General features: G+C 45.8%; 2 protein-coding genes across 3 annotated transcripts in view; both read left to right on the top strand.

Annotated features, from left to right (window-relative positions):
* The window catches only part of SLC35C1 (solute carrier family 35 member C1), a 10,952-nt gene extending 8,638 nt beyond the window's left edge, over window positions 1-2,314 (top strand). The window contains exon 2 of the mRNA XM_019519334.1: window positions 43-2,314. Within this exon, the coding sequence (XP_019374879.1) occupies window positions 43-602 (560 nt within the window). The 3' untranslated portion in view covers window positions 603-2,314. The remainder of the gene's footprint in view (window positions 1-42) is intronic.
* Window positions 2,315-4,358: 2,044 nt separating this feature from the next.
* CRY2 (cryptochrome circadian clock 2) overlaps window positions 4,359-18,379 on the top strand; it is a 28,996-nt gene continuing 14,975 nt past the window's right edge. For both annotated transcript variants that reach the window (XR_002097727.1, XM_019519333.1), the window contains exons 1-3: window positions 4,359-4,595; window positions 9,564-9,672; window positions 14,207-14,349. Coding sequence is in view for 1 of the 2 variants with exons in the window: in XM_019519333.1 (XP_019374878.1) it covers window positions 4,393-4,595; window positions 9,564-9,672; window positions 14,207-14,349 (455 nt within the window). In the remaining variant the exon portion in view is untranslated. The remainder of the gene's footprint in view (window positions 4,596-9,563; window positions 9,673-14,206; window positions 14,350-18,379) is intronic.

Below are 18,379 nucleotides of genomic sequence, written 5' to 3'. Positions count from 1 at the left end.
GTCCCCCTGTCAGTATGTCACCAATTTTTGTCTGCTTTGCAGGTGGCTTCTGGCTGGGTATAGACCAGGAAGGAGCAGAAGGCACCTTGTCATGGATTGGCATAGCCTTTGGGATCCTGGCAAGTCTTTGTGTTTCCCTCAATGCCATCTATACCAAGAAAGTTCTGCCTGCTGTGGATAATAGCATCTGGCGTCTGACCTTCTACAACAATGTGAATGCATGTGTCCTGTTCTTGCCCCTTATGTTGTTGTTTGGTGAGTTTCATACCCTCTACCACTTTGATAAGCTGGGAGACCCCAGCTTCTGGGGTATGATGACCCTCGGTGGAGTGTTTGGTTTTGCCATCGGGTATGTGACGGGACTCCAGATAAAGTTCACCAGCCCACTCACCCATAATGTCTCTGGAACAGCTAAAGCCTGTGCCCAGACAGTTTTGGCTGTTGCCTACTATGAGGAGACAAAAAGCTTCTTGTGGTGGACGAGCAACATGATGGTTCTGGGGGGATCCTTTGCATATACATGGGTAAAAGGGCTGGAGATGAGGAAGGTACAGGAAGAATCATCTCCAAAACCAGGTGAGAAAAGTGAGACTGGTGTCTAGTACCTCTGTGGCTGTGTCTGTGGAGTGGAGCTTTGCTGGAAAATGAGCCAAGAGCAGAAACTTCCAGGGCAGAAAAATCACAAACTTACAAAATTCATGGGGCATTTGTCTCGGGAGTTGAAGCCAAAGGCCTACCATATACAACAGTTTCTGCAATGGTAATGAGGGCTGGAAGGATGCTATTTCCAGTGGAGTTCATCCTGTTTCTTGAACTGGAAAGGGGGATGTAGGAGACAAAGGGCTTCTCTGTGTTGATGCCTTTTTTAAATAGCTGTTACCATTGGTAACTTACCAATTATGCACCATATGGAAACCCTTACTGTGAGGGAGGGGGGAACAGCATTTTTGCTGTGTAGCTGGGGATGCATATTGGCAGCCAACTACATGGTCTTGAATACAATGAGATCCTGCACCTAAATATAAGGGAGGGGAAGATAGCAGAATGGGCAGCCTGGCTTCTACATGAATGTTCCCCTCCTATTATAAATGGAAATAGCTGTTCTTCCCATTCCTGTCCTTTTACAAGTCACAGGTGGAAAATCCCTTCACTACAAGTTCTGAGTGAATCTAGCAGAAGGACATGCCTCTGAATTTCTTGTCTAAACAGCCAGTAACTCTTCTAGTTGAGATTCCTCAAGATAGTTTGCTACCTCTTTTCTGCATCCACAGGATATGTGTGTCCCAAGAAATCATTACAAAGGAGGGACCAAATCTTAGTCTCCTTTCTTGAGACTGGCAGCTTTCCTTGTGTAGGTGGGAAGGATGCTGGCTTTTTTCACATAAGGGTACTGGATACTCTGGACTCTGTCTTGTGGAGTAACTAGGTCTTTTTTTCCTTGTGGGTTTCTGAAGTATTTTCCTCTCTGTGGTGAGGATCCAGAATAGCCAGTTGAGGAAAATCAGCCTTTTATCATTTTCTCTTCCAATTCAGGAAACAAATAATGCTCTCATAAATTAGGCCAGTTTCAAGCTGGGTTGTTACTTGCCTGCTATGCCTGCCTTCCTGGGGACCTTTCCTAGAAGATTCACTACAGAACTGATGCTTAGGCATGGAAAACGCCATAATTCCACTTCAGTGGCAGCACATGGGGATAAAAGGTAAATCTTTTATCAAGAAATCCCAGGCCCTATCAGAAGGGTGAATGGAGCTGGTGCAGAACTTTGTACTCTGGCACTCTCTGCAGGGTCAAACTTGTGCGGGAACCTTTCCCTCTCCTGTCCCATCAAGTGCCATCTGAGGCTGCATTATACAGTCACTTTTCTCTCCTCCTCATTCCTGCAGGTGTTGACCTTCATTCCCTAGTAATGACTGTTCTAGCTTTATCTACACCCTGAGTCCTCTCACATCCAAAGATTATTTTAAGTGGGGTGTGCTAGGAGCTGGTATAACCTATTCTCAGTATCCTCTGAGCAATCTTAAATAGCACCAGATTGCTGCTATGAAAGCAATTTGACTTTTTTTTTTAACTTTTTTTCTTTCTACTCTGTCCTTGCTAGCTCAATTTTTCCTACATTTCAGGAAACCAAGGTCACTGGAATTCTAAATTCAATTTGCCTTGTTAATCATGGCCTCCCTCCCCGTTTTTATTTCCTTTGGTAAAGGGTGGAATTTTTCCCATGGTTTGAGTTTTCTACTGGGATAGATTTTAGAGTTGCAAACACTGACCTGCGATTGTAAAACATATTAAATAAAATTATGGATTGGTATCTTGGGGGTGGTTTCTTCTACAGTGTTGTCAAGGGTTCAAGGGAACAGTGGGCTCAGCAGCACTCCTAGTGCAAAGGAGATTGCAAATTCCTTCTACTTCAGTTCAATAACAAATCAGCCCACATGATGGTGATATAAAACACTCTTAAAGTGGTGCCCATGTGAGGGGAGAAGATTGACTTTCCAAGCCCATTTCTAAAATGATTCAGTTAATGGTACCATTTGTGGGTTTTCACAGGGTCTGGCTAAGAAGTGAAGGAGCTGTTAGTCCTGTATTGCATAATGGATAAATACTGATTCTGCCTGGATTTCAGCCAACATATTCTCCAGTTGGATGCCACCAATGGGGGAGGGATATGAAGAACAAGTTCTAGTGAGTTTAATTTTCTGAGAAGGAAAGTGTGATTGTAGCCTGTGTCCTGTAAGACAAAACCTGCTCTTGTTCACCCCTTGTGGTGCTGCTTGAGGGTCTAGCTGTGGGTCCCCCCTTTCCCACTTTGTTGGCAGGCAGTCACTTTGCTAAGGGCTTCATCTGTCGGTAGGTGATATAGTCCTACATCAGTGGTGCACAAACTTTTGGCCCAGCAGGCCAGATGAGCAGTGTGGAACTGGTCCATAACCAGATCAGGCCTCATGCAGCCTGAGCCAGCCTCTGTATGCCAGGATTGAGCCCTGGGGCACCATGCTGCCCCTGCAGCTAGGACAAGGCTCTGGGGCTCTGCATCACCCCCACCTGCCAGAATCTGGCCCAGTGCCACCCCTGCTTGGCCCCCTGTGCCAGGTTTGGGCTCTGTACTGCCCTAAATAGCTGGGATTGGGCCCTGGAGTCCCCACCCCATCCCACACAGTGGGATCAGGCCTCGTGCTCCCCTGATACAGCATGCAGGGCCATACTGTCTAGCCCACAGAGCTCCTAATGGATCCAGAAATTGGCAGCAAGGAGCAGTACCACCATTTTCCTGATGCCAAATTTTCAGAACTGTGGAGAGCCCTGCAGGACAGATGACATGACCTGGGGGGCTGGATCTGGCCTGTAGGCCTGAGGTTGAGCACCACTGTCCTACACCAGTAGAAGCTGGAAGCCTAGGTGTGGTCTGTAGGGGACATCACCCCTTCCCATCACTCCCATGTGTATGCACGGTAAGGCTGCTGTAGTGTCCTGTGGAGCCAACTGAATGGAGAGAAACATGCTAGTGGCTTACAGTCTCAGGCTGCCCCAGCAGAGGGGCTGTTGTGGAGAAATACCCTGTCCCCTTTAGGTGCACAGGGCTGAGAATCTCCACGGCCAATGTCTTCCCCTTTGTGCCCTCCGTGCCACCCTGCTGAATGCCTCCCACCCTCAAGGGCAGGGGCTGGCTGCTTCTTGCTGGAGGAGATCCAGCCCTGACCACACCAGTTCCCCTGGGAATAAGGCGGTGAGCTGAGGACAAGATGTCTCAGCCAAGTCTGCCCCTCTGGCTTCAGCAGCAGTGACCTCTCGGGGTTCACACCAGCCATTGCTAATAAAGGAGGCAGGGAATGGAGGGAAAACTAGACACACATTTATTATGAGGGGGAGGCAAGAAAGTCTGTATTAGCATTCTTGATATTATTATTAATACTGCTGTTATGTATTTATTATTACATGTTGTTCATTATTATTGTTGTGATAGACCTAGGGACCATAGCGGCCATTCCGGTTTTCTGCTACTCTGTCCTCTATTGATACGAAACCAGTGCCTTTACGTCCTCTATTTTCCTCTTCAAGACCCACAGACGCCGCTACTGATCGGGTCCACCTTTAAGGAGCAAAGCCGCTTTAAGGAGCTGGGGGGGCGGGCCGGGCCGTTGCTGATTGGCAGCAGCGCCACCCGGGGAGGCCCAGGAAGCCTGTTTCGCTCGGCCCCTCCCCCGCTACAGTTCCATCAGCTCGCTCACCACCCCCACCCTTCAGTAAGCCCCGCCTCACGCACGCGGCAGGAATGTGCCACGTTGGCCCCGCCCCACCCCACCTCGCGCTCGACAGCCAATGAGCGGGCGGGGTGGGGCCTGGTGCCGGTGCTGTGGCCTGGCGGGCTGGGCAGACGGCGGCGGGCTGTAGCTATGGCTGCGTCGCGCTCGTTTCCGTCCTCTGTCCCGGCCCCGGCCGGCCTGTGCCGCGCCGTGCACTGGTTCCGCCGTGGGCTGCGGCTGCACGACAACCCCGCGCTGCAGGCGGCGCTGCGGGACGCCGCCTCCGTGCGCTGTATCTACATCCTGGACCCCTGGTTCGCCGCCTCCTCCGCCGTGGGCATCAACCGCTGGCGGTGAGCAGCGGTTGGCCGGGGGGGTCTCGCGGCGGCCTGTTTGCGGGGCCGGCAGTGGCGCGGGGCTACCGGCGCCAGCCGCGCATGCGCGCACCCCCGCCCACGCCGCCTCTCCCGGGCGCGGGGCGAGGGCATACGCTGTCCTGACGGGAGAGGGACGCACGCTGTCCCCAGCAGCTTAGCAGCGCGACCCCTGTGCGCAGGTCGTGCACGTGCCTTTCGTCACAGCTTGGTTGTTGGGGGGTGGGGTTCCGCCCCCCAGGGAAGTGAGAGGGGAGAGCCCCGCCTCTGGCCGGCAGCTGCCGAGCTTGTCGCGTGTGGCGCAGATCCCTTCTCGCAGGCCAGTGCTTCGCCTGCTCTGCCGTACGCACTGCGCCACAGGCCCTTTGGGCGTGTGGGCTCAAGTTGCAGCAAGGGAGGTTTTGGTTGGATGTTAGGAACTGCTTTCTTATGAGGAGGGTGGTGAAGCACTGGGAGAGGTTACCCAGAGAGGTGGTGGGATCTTCGTCCTTGGGGTCTTTTAAGACCTGGTTAGGCAACAGCTTGGGATGGATGACCTAATTGGAGGTGGTCCTGCTTTGAGCAGGGAGCTGGGCCAGATAACTTCCTGAAGTGCCTTCGCGCCCTCCTTGTCTGTGTGATGTGTGAACTGGAGGTTTGGTGGGGTGAGGGCTCTCCAGAGCAGGAGTTTCCACCCCTGCTGGATTCATAACAAATGCTGCCCCCAGTTGATTGAGCTGGAGATGAGTATGGGATCATTTGGGCAGGGAAGGGCCTTGTGTGTAAGCAGTGACAGCAGCTGGCTTGCCTTAACCACACACCACTACTGCAGTGGTCTCTGACAGACCTTTGATCTTTTTGTGACCTTAAAGGAAACTAAGCTGTTAGCCACTCGCTGTCTTTTGATTAGTCAGGAGATTGCCTTTAGGAATAGAACTGGGTAAGTTGTCTGTCTCTCTTATTTCACTGAAATGAAGTGTTGATATCGTGCCCACTACTGAACAACATAAACTGGAGACCAGCCATCTCCTAAAAAGGGTTGTGGTGTGAAAGGCCTGAACAAAGTGGGATGGGCTGGAAAGCTTGACGGAGGGAGTAAACATTTATCACAGCTTTTGGAAGGCATTGCTGTGTAATGCCAGCACTGCGCCTCTTTTAATTAGTAGCTCCTTGTTCCACTGGGCTAGAAGTCCTGCAGTTCAGAGCTGGCTTTGACCCAGCATATGGGATCAGATGTTTGCGGTGGGGAAAGCCCTGTTAAATCACATCAACTTAATCATGAGGGGCCAGTACAGGATGTTCTAAAACCTAATCTGAGAGATGTCCTGGCTGCCCTCAGACATCATTCGGCTATGTTAAAAGGCAGCAGGAATAGGACAGACCTTGACCCGGATAAGCAGAGTCCTAGACTATTGCCCAACTCAGGGTGTGGTGTAAATATATCCTTCCTGAGCTAGTTTGTATTTCCATTGGGAGTGATACTTTTTCACATACAGTTTAAGGATATGTTGCTTTGGGGAAGGAAAAGAAATGGCCCGCATCTCCCTGAATGCTGGAACTTCTGAGGTGTCTTGATTTGTCTGTATAGGATTGGCTTCCCAGCCACTCCAAAACTATCTGTTCAGTAAGAACCTTGCATTCGACCTCTGAGCTCCCTGGATCCTCAGTCCTTGGACTTTTACTTGGATCCATTCAAAATTAATCCCATTCTGCACCCCAACCTCAAGTGTAGCCTTTCACATCTCATTTCTGACATGTGGGAAGCTACCTTAGACTCTAGGTAATGTTATCAGATTTTCCTAATTTGGTAGCGCATGGGATAGATGTAGCTAGTATATGGTTACTTTGGAAAACATTTCTTTTCCAGGTGCTTTGCATAAGTTCCTGCAGCCTCAAGAGTGGCATGACAGCACTGAACAACACCCTGCCTTTGCCCTAGGGCCGCTGTGTGTGCGTGTACATGTACGCACTCTTACTTCTTCCCGCCCCCAAGATTCTTATGGAAATATATTTTGACTGCTTCTGGGAGGATAGGGGTGGAGGTGGAAAGAGCTCTGTTTACTTTTGTTCCCCAGCTGCAGCAGTGATGGAATGTAATGGATCTGTAAAGCCTTGCTGAGAGCAGGAATCTGCATCCCAGTGGGCAGCTCTGGTTGTATTATCTGAGCATTACGTAATACTGATGCATCACAGTCATGGCTGCTAGCAGAGTTGGACAGCCAGTGCAGGTAGGGATTCTCCTTCACAAGAATGCTGTATCCGAAGGCAGGGCTTCCCCTCCAAGGCAAAGGCAGGCATAACCTGATTTCTGTTTTCCCACCCTGCCCATGGATCAGTTGCAGGTTTCAGTAACACCTTCAGGTACATAAAAAATCATATATATGATGGTGTGCAGGAGATTGCTGAATGGGTTTATGGGAATTGCCATTAGTTACCCATCATCACTTAGTCTTTTAAGGGAGACAACTACCACTAAGTACTGACTTCTGAAAATTAATTTTAAAAATATCACAACTCTAAGTTTACACATGTGCTAGAATCACAAGACATGCAGAAATCCAGCTGCTGACAGTTTTGTGTAGAATCTGTTCTTTAACAGCCCTGGAGATTGAAATTATGTATTAAAAACTGAGTGCAGTATTAATAGCAGAAGGGCAATCTTACTCTTTTACACATACTACTGTACTAGGAACTCACTTCTGGGGTAGAGGGACCACAGCTTCATTGGTTAATCTCTGACCCAATCATTCCTTGGTTTTCCCATTGACACAAGAGGGAGCAACTGTGTTAGTTTTATTGTCTGCATTGCAGGTGTGCCAAAAAGAACCCCTCAGGTTCCTGTAGAGATAATGAGGATATATGCACCCTGACTCATTGAAATCAATAGAAGTTAGGTGCCTAAGTGATTTAGATAGTTATTTGTTAGGAGTTGAACAAACTACTGTGACCCATTTCACATGGGCCAATGAGCAGTCTCAATATGATTATTGTTTCCAGTTGAGACAGTTTGCCAGCCAGTCTCCTTTAACTAGTTATGAGAAAACACTTTGAGCTAGATAGGAATTTTTAGGAGTCCACAGTTCTCCCTACAGTTACAGCTCCACGGTTAGTATATGAGATAAATGCACTAGACTGTTCAGTAGAAAGGTGCTATGTAAATACATGCTTATTAATCAGAGCTCAGCTTTTTTCTGTGTAGGAATGCTGGCTTGCATTTTGCTCAGTTTTCTGCTACTTGCTTTTACTGACTCTTTGTATTATGACTTGGGTATAGTGACCTGGGTTCCAAAGGCAAATGTATTAATCCATGTTTTAGCTTTCTCCCTGAAACTGGGAACTATTTATTTTGCCAACATGTGTGCTATGCAGTCAGTAGTAGCATTTGTATTAATCATCAGAATGTCCTGGTGAGGTAAAGAGTCAGTATTTCCATTTTGTAGAAGGGGGGAGTAAGTTGCTCAGAGTAGCACAGCAAGAAAACAGCAGAACTGGTAGTGGACCACAAGACCTCCCATCCTTGAGGCCACTGCCACTTCTTTCCTCACAAGGAATGCATAGACAGGTTTCCTGCCCAGTTTAAATTATGGGCTCAATGGACAAACAAGGCTTTCACTGACACTAAGTGGAAAAGGGGAGGGATAAGGAAGCTCCTGGTTTGAGACAGAATTGTGGGTTAGCTTTGCTGCTTGTTGTAACTAGCCCCAACCTAAATGAATTGAGATTTCTTAAAATGCAGACTCATGTTTTGTGGATAAGGCTACAGAAGTGGGCTTTCAGATATAATTTGACTGAAAGTGAGGAGAGGTTTAGCTTAAGGAAGGGGTTCCATGTTGACAGGAGGCTCCACAGTCCCCTTGTAGAAGTGAAAGTTTTGTTAAAGCTGGAATCATTGGCAGCATTAGACAAAGCAAAAATAAGCCAGGTCATTTAATGTAGACTGGAGTTTGGTTTGTAAGGCCTTGAAAGGAAGCAGAAGCAGCTTGAACTTGATACAAAGCACAATGAGAAGCAGAGAAGTATGCAAAGCAGACCAATGTCTTGGTGCTTAATGAGAGAGGACTTTGGCACCAGTCTTTTTTGGAGGGGGAGGCCCAGTTCTCTAGTGGGAGAGAAAGCCAAGGTAGTATCACATGAAACGAGAGACTGTGTAGATAAAGAATTTGGTTGTCAGCGTCACAGTGGAATACAAATCATGTCATTTTTGCAAACATGTAGTGTTGTACTGATAGTGTTTCCCTTGGAAAGTTTGCAGAATTTGGAGACCTTTGGCCTCCTACTGACAGGGAGGAATATTTCTGTGTACTTTTCCACTATAATATAGCATGTACCTATCCAGAACCATAAAAATAAGCATTCTTGGAGGCAAGAATTCTTATGAGTGATACTTTTATTGGACCAACTGCATAGTTGGGATAGACATAGACAAGCTTTTGGGTATCACATTGCCCTTCTGCAAGCCATTCATGGAGAAATTCATGACTTTCCAGAAACATTCCCTTAAAACTAGAGATGGGGGAGTGAGAATTTATCCGTTTCATATTTAAAATCTCTCATTGTTCCAGGATTATCATCTGTGGCAAATTCCACCAGCTGGTCTGCTCTGTAAACTCCTCCACATAGACACTGCCACATCTATGGAGCTCCAGCTTGAAGGAGGCAGTAATTGACAGATGGTTGCTCTCGCATTGTCAGTAGTCATTTGAAGTTGAAGGGATTGCAAGAGTGTGAAGGTGCTGAAAAAGTCTATTTGTCTATGCAGTGATAGGGAATTGACTGGCATTCTGGTGTCCTTGTTCTGTCTATTTGATGTTGGGATGAGTTAAACTCTGAGTAGTCATACTTCCTGGCTTAACCTTTAGCCTGGAAGGAGTTATTGATTTATAATGTTGCTGGACTTGGGGGAGAACCTGCCATGCATATCTATACTCCTATGAACTGTTATCAGTCTGTCTTGTTTCTCCTCCACAGGTTTCTACTCCAGTCCCTGGAAGACTTGGATAACAGTTTAAGAAAACTCAATTCTCGCTTGTTTGTGGTACGGGGTCAACCAACAGATGTCTTTCCAAGACTCTTTAAAGTAAGTCTAAATATGCCATCTGTACCTTGGTTAGTAAGTCCTATTGTATTTCACTTCTTCTAGTCCCTGATGGTCCAGTCAGATCTAGAAGGTCTGTGTTCAGGAGGAGATCTAACTGGCAGGATGACCGTTTGTGAGGATTTAGTAATGTCAGCCAGTTCTACAGTCAAAACTCATGTAGCTTGGGAGAGGTGAAAAATTATCTTTCATGATGACAGCCTGTGCCTCTGTGTTGCTGCCACACATGAAGATCTGTCAGCTGGCACTGCAAATTGTTGTCTTGTGTAAGATGAAGTTCCTCCAAGCTGAAGTGTTTTCACCGGCCACTTCTAAGCAGGAGAGCTACCAGGCCTATGCCCATTACAGACAAGCAGAAAATAGCCTCTGAGCCACATATCAAGGGACAAATATAAGGTTTGTGTTTTGACTTGTCTAAACCTAATGTACATTTCTAGCATATTCTGTATGAGCAGATTACCTCTTTTTGCTTTGATACAAAGACTGGATACTTTCCCATAGGCCACTGGCTAATGGTTGCATATCCTTGGGAGAGGTGTTGGGCTGAAGTATTATCCAGGGATATGAAATGTGCATTACTTTCCACACTTGCTGTCTGATTAGTAGGATGAGTTTCTAAAGAAGTGATTTCTACTATAGTAGATGGGCATCTACTTGAATAGTAGGATGTCCAGGACAGTGAAAATTTGGTAAATCAGGAGGACTTCTACCATTTTAAGATTCTGTTCTTTGGAGCTGTTCTGAAAAGCCAGCTGTCCCTTTGTTGAACTTAATCCCAAGAGTGTATGTGCCTAGAGGAGGAGAATGTCATAGCTTCTTGACTTGGATGTATGATACTGATGGCAGTAATAGCAAATTAATTGCACTCCATCCTGAAAGCCTGCTGTAGAAGCCATTTTTCAGCAGGAAGCATAGGGATCCAGATGAGTCTGAATACTAATGAGAGGTCTCAGTGAGTAGTTATGATTTGCAATTTCTTTTGAGCGAAAGAGGTGAGGGGAATCTTCTTGCCTGGGTCAGAGGCTGCTGTTTTTTTAACACACTGTTTTTGCATGGATGATGCCCAGGCAGCTTCTATATGGGAAAAATAGAGCATGGGACAAAGAAGCAAACTTGCCTAAGAAAGTACTTTAAGGACATCCTAAAAGTACACTTGATCGAGTGTGTTCTGGATAACGCTTGAGCTCTAAGCAGCAATAAAGTGGAAGGAAAGTATAAACCTTAAGTGGTATGCCCTTGAGCAGGATGTGTGTACAAAGTGAAGGATGTCAGTATCAGTAATGTGGTTTGCAAGTTGAGTGATGCTTTGAATTTTGTGACAAAAGGTGTTTATCTTGGGTACGCCTACACAATCATCTGCACACCCACTTCACTTGACTCGACCGTCCCCTGCTGTGGCACTGTCCTTCTCCAGTATAAGGACTTACCACTGTGGTGGTCACATTTAGCCATGACACAAATAGCCTGTGTGCTGCTTTTAGCCTTTTCTGAATCCAGGTTATTTTTTCTGTTGAACTGCAAGTAAGTTCTAGCTATTTCCAGTCCATGTCCTCTTAGTTTGAGGACTAAATATAATTGCAGGATTTTTACAAATCAGTAGAAGAAATATAATTGTACTCAGAGGACATAAAGATGCTAGAAGAATCCCAGATTCAGAGAGATCACAAGATACAGATTACTTGTCAGTTTGAAGTGTCCTTTACTGCTGTCTCTTGTGCTCAGGTAGTTGTCATTGTCAAAAACTTAGATGCAAAATACAAGGTACAACTGTGGTTCCACACTTATTTTTCTAAACTATGGTTGTGTTCTTATGCTGCCCCCAGCAACTTACTGAGAATGACCTGCATGCTTTCAGGAGATGTTCTTTTACTTTCTCTAGAATTCTCTTCAGATATTCAGACGGAGCTTGAAGAGGGCCAATAAGCAGGGTTTAGGAAGATAGTCACAGCTTGCAAAGCATGCTCTTGGCAGGCTTTGTAGCAAGAATACTAGACCTACACACTTAACGAAGAGTTGGAAACCATGGAAACAGCAGTGAGAAGGAAGTTCAAGTTCATTTATGTTGTCTAACGTCCTTTAGAATAAAGTTATATAACAGTGGTAAGATGACAGGTAGGCCCACACTACAGCTTCTTTGGATGCTGCTGTGAGCTGAAGTGTATTTATCATGGTAGCATATATGCTGTTTCAGTGGGAGGTAGCATGTGAAGCTGACCCTGCTATTTTTTGTTGCTTTTGCAAAACAGTAGAATGTATGCGTGGAGGGGTTTTTTTGGTTTGTTTGTTGTTTTGTTTTGGATTCTTTTTTTAATATCCCCTCTTTCTTCTGTACGAGCATCTGGAATTTAACCTTCAGCACAGAAACGAAACCCTGCAGTCATTGCCACGCCAAGTGTCGCGTTTCGTTAAGTCCCACAATGTTGAATTTTACATATCTGAGAAACTGGCTTATTTTTAATTTTATATGTAGAGCTGGATTCTACCAATAAAATAGCATCTTTATACCATATTCAAATACCAAATGTTTGTTGTTAATTGTATTTTAAATTGTTATCTAGAATTCATTACTTTGGAGAATTAATTTTTCGAGACTTTGAAGGTAGCAAAATGGTTTATCGTGATTTTTTTGATTGAAAAAAGTGACACATTTTCAGAATGTGTTCCTTTACAGGGATCTATATGAAGAATAGTGGATATGAAATGCTTAAACATAGGCTGTCTTGTTAAGCAGCTGTTTGTTTTGTGCATTTAGCAACATTTACCATATGTTTCCTTGGTTTATTTTTTTTCCTGGGCACAAACTCAACATTTGCCCTGCAGCATTGTGAAGCTGAACACAGCAATCTCTGATTGCAGTGAGGCTGTTAACAATAATACTTTGGTGATGTGAATTAACTCTTAAATGTATTCCCTTTTATGCACACGCCTGTGTTCTTGTAAATCAACCCCCTCTTTTAAGCATAACCTCAGTGGTATTGTCCCTCTAATGATATGAAAATTTAATGCCAAGTCAAAAAATCATTTTCCGGTATAAGGAGAGACCTGGCTCTGAAAGACAAATAAACATTTATCATAAGTATTGGGTTCTTTTTTGCACTGTTCTCGGTTGGGAGATGCATAGGATAGCCAAGTACTTTCAAGCTGGAGAGGGTTGGAGTTTCCATGAGGGGATGGCTGGCAACTAGCAGGGGCGGTTGATCCCTGCTCTAAACTTTCCCAAATACTCATCTATGGCATCCTTGTTCATCATAATCTATTCAGAATCACTCATGTGGTGGTGTTAACTCTTAACTCATTTGTGCTTCTGTCTGCTCTAAACTCTGCTCCAATTCGGGAAAAGGCAAAGTTCCCTGGGAAAAGGGGTGTTCTGTGCTGTTTCAGCTGAAAACTATTACTCCCCATGCCATTTAGTTGTGTAGCCTGTTACCTGCATTTTTTGTTCTTTTTTAGTACCACCCCCCTTGGCTCTTTAGCTGTGTTTGCAGAGTGTTTGCTCACCAAACCTGTGGGCTGTAGCTCCATGTTTGACAATAACCTCAAGAGTGTCGCTGTGGAAACCATTAAACCTCTTCTCATAGCACTCCATTTTCTGAGAAAACTAGGCCATGGTTTCTGAGAGCAAATTGTACCCTGGGAAGAGTTAGAACAAGCCATGCAGCCACTCTTCTCAGGTCTGTGTTTTTCACAGAGCCTAATTCATGCAATTTATGAAAGGTCTGTAGAAACAGTAAGACCTCAGACTGATTCATGGTTTGAATAAGATAAAAGCAGTTCCCATTCTGGAGAGTAAATAGCCCAAAATCTGGATTCCAGCATCTTGTACCATTCTGGAAAAGAAAAGTCTCTCAGTTTGATTTCTCACTCCCTCTATGCCCTAGTGCTGTTCCTACAGTCATTTCTTGTCCTGCTTTCCCTTGTCACATACTTCATAATCTGGGGTGAACACTACTTCTCTCCTGTGCTAGTCTTAATGGAGCCCTAGAAAATTTTGGTTCAGGACCTCTATTTTTGGCTTAAACTTCTTGACATTCTCCATATAAACAAACACACAGGTCAGAAGGAGCTTGTAGTGAAAATTTCCACAAGAGGTGATTTAAAGTCCAAACACTTCAGCATTAGGGTAGTTTTGGAGGCCTGAGAAATGAAATGAACAAAGGCTAGTAGGCAAAAATGAGGATCTGTAGAGAGGTGCATAATAAAGGTCTGAATGTTCTGTGTTTTTAGCCCTGAGTTTTAGTAATGTAATTGAGTGAGTTTGCATAACAGATTATTACCATGATTTTTCCAAGAGCTGGTAAAAACAGGCCGATTCACTAATAGTCTCCATTCAAACTTGTTGTTGACAGCACTAATTTCCCTGGTTGTTCTCACCATGTCTAAGCTCCCCTAAAGTAAGAGTTCCTTGGACCTCGTATTGGCAAGCTGTGAAGAAGGATCTTCTGTCACTTAGTGGTCCTGCTGGCTGAGTGGGATCAGTTGTCTGTAGTGACACATCTCTGTACTGTGTTCTTTGCAGGAATGGGGAGTGACTCGTCTTACCTTTGAGTATGACTCGGAACCATTTGGGAAGGAGAGAGATGCAGCTATCATCAAACTGGCCAAGGAAGCTGGAGTGGAGGTGGTAGTTGAGAACTCTCACACACTCTATGACCTGGACAGGTAAGAGGTAGAGCAGAGCCTGTTGTGCTGCCTGGGGCTGGTATTTTGCTTTTGAAGGAGGATTCTAATCTAGGAAAGGTTTTAATCTCCTAATAAATCAAACCAAATAAACTGACAACTAATTCTGAACACTCAAATAATGAATTATAGTTGAGCGCAAATATAGCAGAAGGATTGCAGTCTATTCTAGTGCCGCCTTCTCCCTCCTAAAGTGCTGACAGCAGTGTAAACATAGGGAAAGGTCACCTCAAGCCTGTTCTTCTGTGGTCATTATTTCTAGTATGTCCTACTGACTACTGTTTGTGGACTTTTCTTCAGTTGCTTAAACTGCTTTCTTACCACAGGGTCACACAGGCACATAAGCTGTCCCGTGGTAAATGCACAGGAAGGACCAAGGTTAACCTCAGCAAATCTGTTTTTTGTAAAACTACTGCTTGGATTGACCTTAACAGGTTTACCTCATGAAGCAGCAGTGCCTCGTTTCCCCTGTGGGTTTACTATGGGGCAGCTTATACACATTACACTGAGGTCAGAAGCATGGGATTTTTTTGTTTGGTTGTTTAAAGCGGTGAAAGCAAGTTCTTAAATGAGGCGTTTAAGTCGAGTAAGGCTTCACCATGTTTTTCAGGACTACTTAAGTGGTGGTTTCATCTCTTTGAGATGGCCTGCACAAACAGCATGGTCTTATAGAAAAAGCAGAATAATATCTAGTATAAATGGATATGTATAATTGCTTCATCTAAGGATTCTCAAGTTCAGGTTAAGTACACTCAGAATTCTCAAGCTGAGTGGGGAGGGCAAAGATATGGCCTATGTGTCATGTCATGTCATGTGGCCCACAGGGTCAGAAATTTGGTAGAGGGATGAGCCATGGCGATTAATGCTGCTTGCAACCAGCGGGCCTTCCCCAGCTGCCCTAGGGTGGCTCTGATCTCCTTGGAGTTGTCTCCGCCCCTTCCGGACCTGTTTGTCACCAGGGTAGTTCTTCCTCCTGCACTGCCAACCCTGCTCTCACGTGCCACAACTTGATGTTCCCCAGTGGGCAGGGCTAGTTCACAGGTCCCTCGGTGGCTCGGGCTAGGCCCGACGGTTGCTCACGGGGCTCTGCCACCCCTACACCCCAGCCTCAACACTACCTTTGGTGCGTCACCATCTCATTCCCCAGGGTTGTCCCTGCAGGCCTCGGCTGCCGTTCGAGGTCTCGGAGCCAAATACTAGGGGGAGCACGACTACCCTGTAGTGTCATACACCCTCACCCTATCCTATAAGGGAACCTTTGCCATAGCCTCTATTGAAACCTCACCACAAGCCCCACTGCTGTGCGTACCTCTGTGCTCCATGCCCCTAACTTGGGGACGCTGGAGTCCTTACTACTTCTAACCAACCCTCCACCAGCTCCCCGTCCCAGGACCCTTACAGGTAGGGAGGGCACTCCCCTCTTGGCTACTTATTGCCCAGCTCAGGCCCCTCCGTCAAAGTACGAAGATCCCAGCAGCGATCCCACCCCGACTACCCTCCAGCTGGGTTGTCCTCAGCTCTTCACCCCTTCTTCAGCGTCCTCCACGCCCACTGTCCCAACACTCGCTTCAGGGACCTCCGATGCTTCCGGGGTTGCTCCAGTCTTCCCTTGCTTACTCGGCCCATCGCTCCTCTGGAGATCGGCCGATGTCCAGGTTGCCATGCCTCCCTCCTCAGCCCCTCCTGCATGCTGGTTCTTCGGAGGCTTGCCCGCGGAGCCCACTCTGCTGCTGGTACCGGCTGCAGCCTGGTCTGTGGGCTATCTGCCCCCTCCGGAGCGGCGGCCTCCATTTTTAACTCTGCCAGCTGGCGTCTGACGCTGACGTCACCGGCCAGCCGCAGCTGTACAAAGAGGCAGCTAACAAGCCGTGCAGGTTCTTCCTCCTGCTCTGCATGACTTTCATCCCGGGCTGTGGGTAAGTGTTCCACGTTACCACGGCCCCTGGGACACTGCTGTTGCTGCCAAGTTCCAACTGCATAGAGAGGCCTGCAGACCAGCTCCATGCTGCTCATCGGGACTGCAAACATGCTTTATCTGAAGTCCAGATGACTTTAGCACTTCTGCTTTAAATCAAACGGGAAAGATAACAATTTAGTTCAAGGGTGTCAAGGATGGACACACACGCCTGCAGGCTGGATCCAGCCCTGAAACAGCTGGTACGTGCAATACTTGACTTCCCCTTCAGGCCCTTTCAGGACATGTGCTGGATCTGACAGGCAGGACTAGTCTGTAAGTCTGATTTAGCCCTGTGCCACTCCTGGACTGGCTCTACATGGCGCCAGGTGAGTCTGAAGCCCCTGGTTTAACCAATTTACCATTAGTTCAGGGTAGCTACTTGTTTCATCACCCCCCAAGGTGGTGCAAGCACCTACTCTGGACTCATTCAGAAGGTGTTTGGATATATATCTTGCTGGGATCATTTGACCCCAGCAGACTTCCTGTCTATGGCAGGGGAGCTGGACTTGATGATCTCATGAGGTCCCTTCCAGCCCCTAGTGTCTATGAAATCTATGAAGTCATTGCTTTGTCTGGTGACTTCATATTGGTAGGTTATTTTCTCTTGAGTTGGGTCCTCCTGTATTTTTGTTACCCAGAGTACAGGTAACCTTATGGGGTAGGCTACTGATTAAAAGAATCAGAAACAGGTCTACAGCCCAACCTTTTATTTGCTTGTACCTTAAAGCATGAAAACAAACATTTATACCAAAGCCTCCATCTGGCTACCTGTGACAGCATGACATAGATTCTCACCTATACTGGCTGCAGAGGCTCAAGAGGTACAAGGAGGGTGGCACTCAGATTGTCAGCAGGTCTTCTTAAATTTGCTGAGTTCTCCAAATCTCTCTCCAGCCTATGCCCAATATTTATAAATGGCTAGTTTTAAAATTCTAATAAATGATCTCTGATTGGTTTTATTTAAATTTCTTTGTTTCACTAGAACTTTTGGAACTGGACTGAACCAGATCTCTTGTGGACTTAGGTGTCAATTAGTTAGGTTTTGTATCCTTGGGTAAGGGGGGTGGTTTCTTATCTCCTTTCCTTCCTAGTGTGGAATGGTGTCCAACACCAGCCTCTTTCTTAGTTTATGATCTTCTTTGACAAGCTGTTCTTATTTTTACAAATTATCTAAGCATTTTAACAGAAATATATCTATTATTTTGGTTATATCATTCACTACTACTAATATTTTAAGATAAAGCTATGATATAGTGTATATGGTTTATTTAATGTATGGTCTTCCCTTATCTCCTTTCAGGCTTTGCCTTTGTTTAATTGTGTTTGCCTTCCTTTATTTGCTGACCAAGTTAGCTGTTATATCTGTAGAGGTTCACAGTAATGTCACTCCGAAACAGACTGTGGAGCCTTCTGCTTAGCAACGTTTCTGCAGCTTGGCCTATGCCCCTTGAAAGCCAGGGCTGGCAGTAGTGGGGCCAGATGAGTCTGACACCCCTAGTTTCGTTTACTATCAGTTCAGTGTAGCTACTTGTTTCGCGATTCTCTGGTGGGTTCATATCAGTAGGTATTTTTTTTCCTTTGAGTTGGTTCCCCCCACATTTTACCCATAAGATCTAAATTGCTTTATAGTTCATATGCCTAGAAATACTTGCAGACTGTGACAACTGCTGTGTAATATTCTGTAGTCCTTTTTAAAACTGGAGTGGACTTGGATGATTTTGTTTGACCATATTTACAGCACTGGCCATAAAACTGCACCTGGTAAACTTTGCATGGAGCCCCATAGTGTGATTAAACTAAAAGGTACATTTTAAAAGGATTTAAAAGTTCACTTTTAAAGAACTTTACATCCATCCCCTTGTAGTTCATTTTATTGGTTAATCACTCCCAGAACAATTTTTATTTCTGGTTCAAATTTTGCCAGCTTCATCTTCCAGCTGTTTATGCTGATTTTTTCTGGACTAAGTTTCCTACTATCTGCCCTCTCTCTTCCTGTGTAGGCTCTTAAAATGTGATCATATTGCCTTTGCCCTTTGATAGAGCCTGGACAAACAT

Source organism: Gavialis gangeticus, unplaced genomic scaffold (genome assembly GCF_001723915.1).
Source record: "Gavialis gangeticus isolate Ggan-Ray unplaced genomic scaffold, GavGan_comp1, whole genome shotgun sequence".
NCBI classification, from domain to species: domain Eukaryota; kingdom Metazoa; phylum Chordata; order Crocodylia; family Gavialidae; genus Gavialis; species Gavialis gangeticus.
The sequence above is the reverse complement of the archived record's forward strand: the minus strand, read 5'-3'. Positions and strand labels throughout refer to the sequence as shown.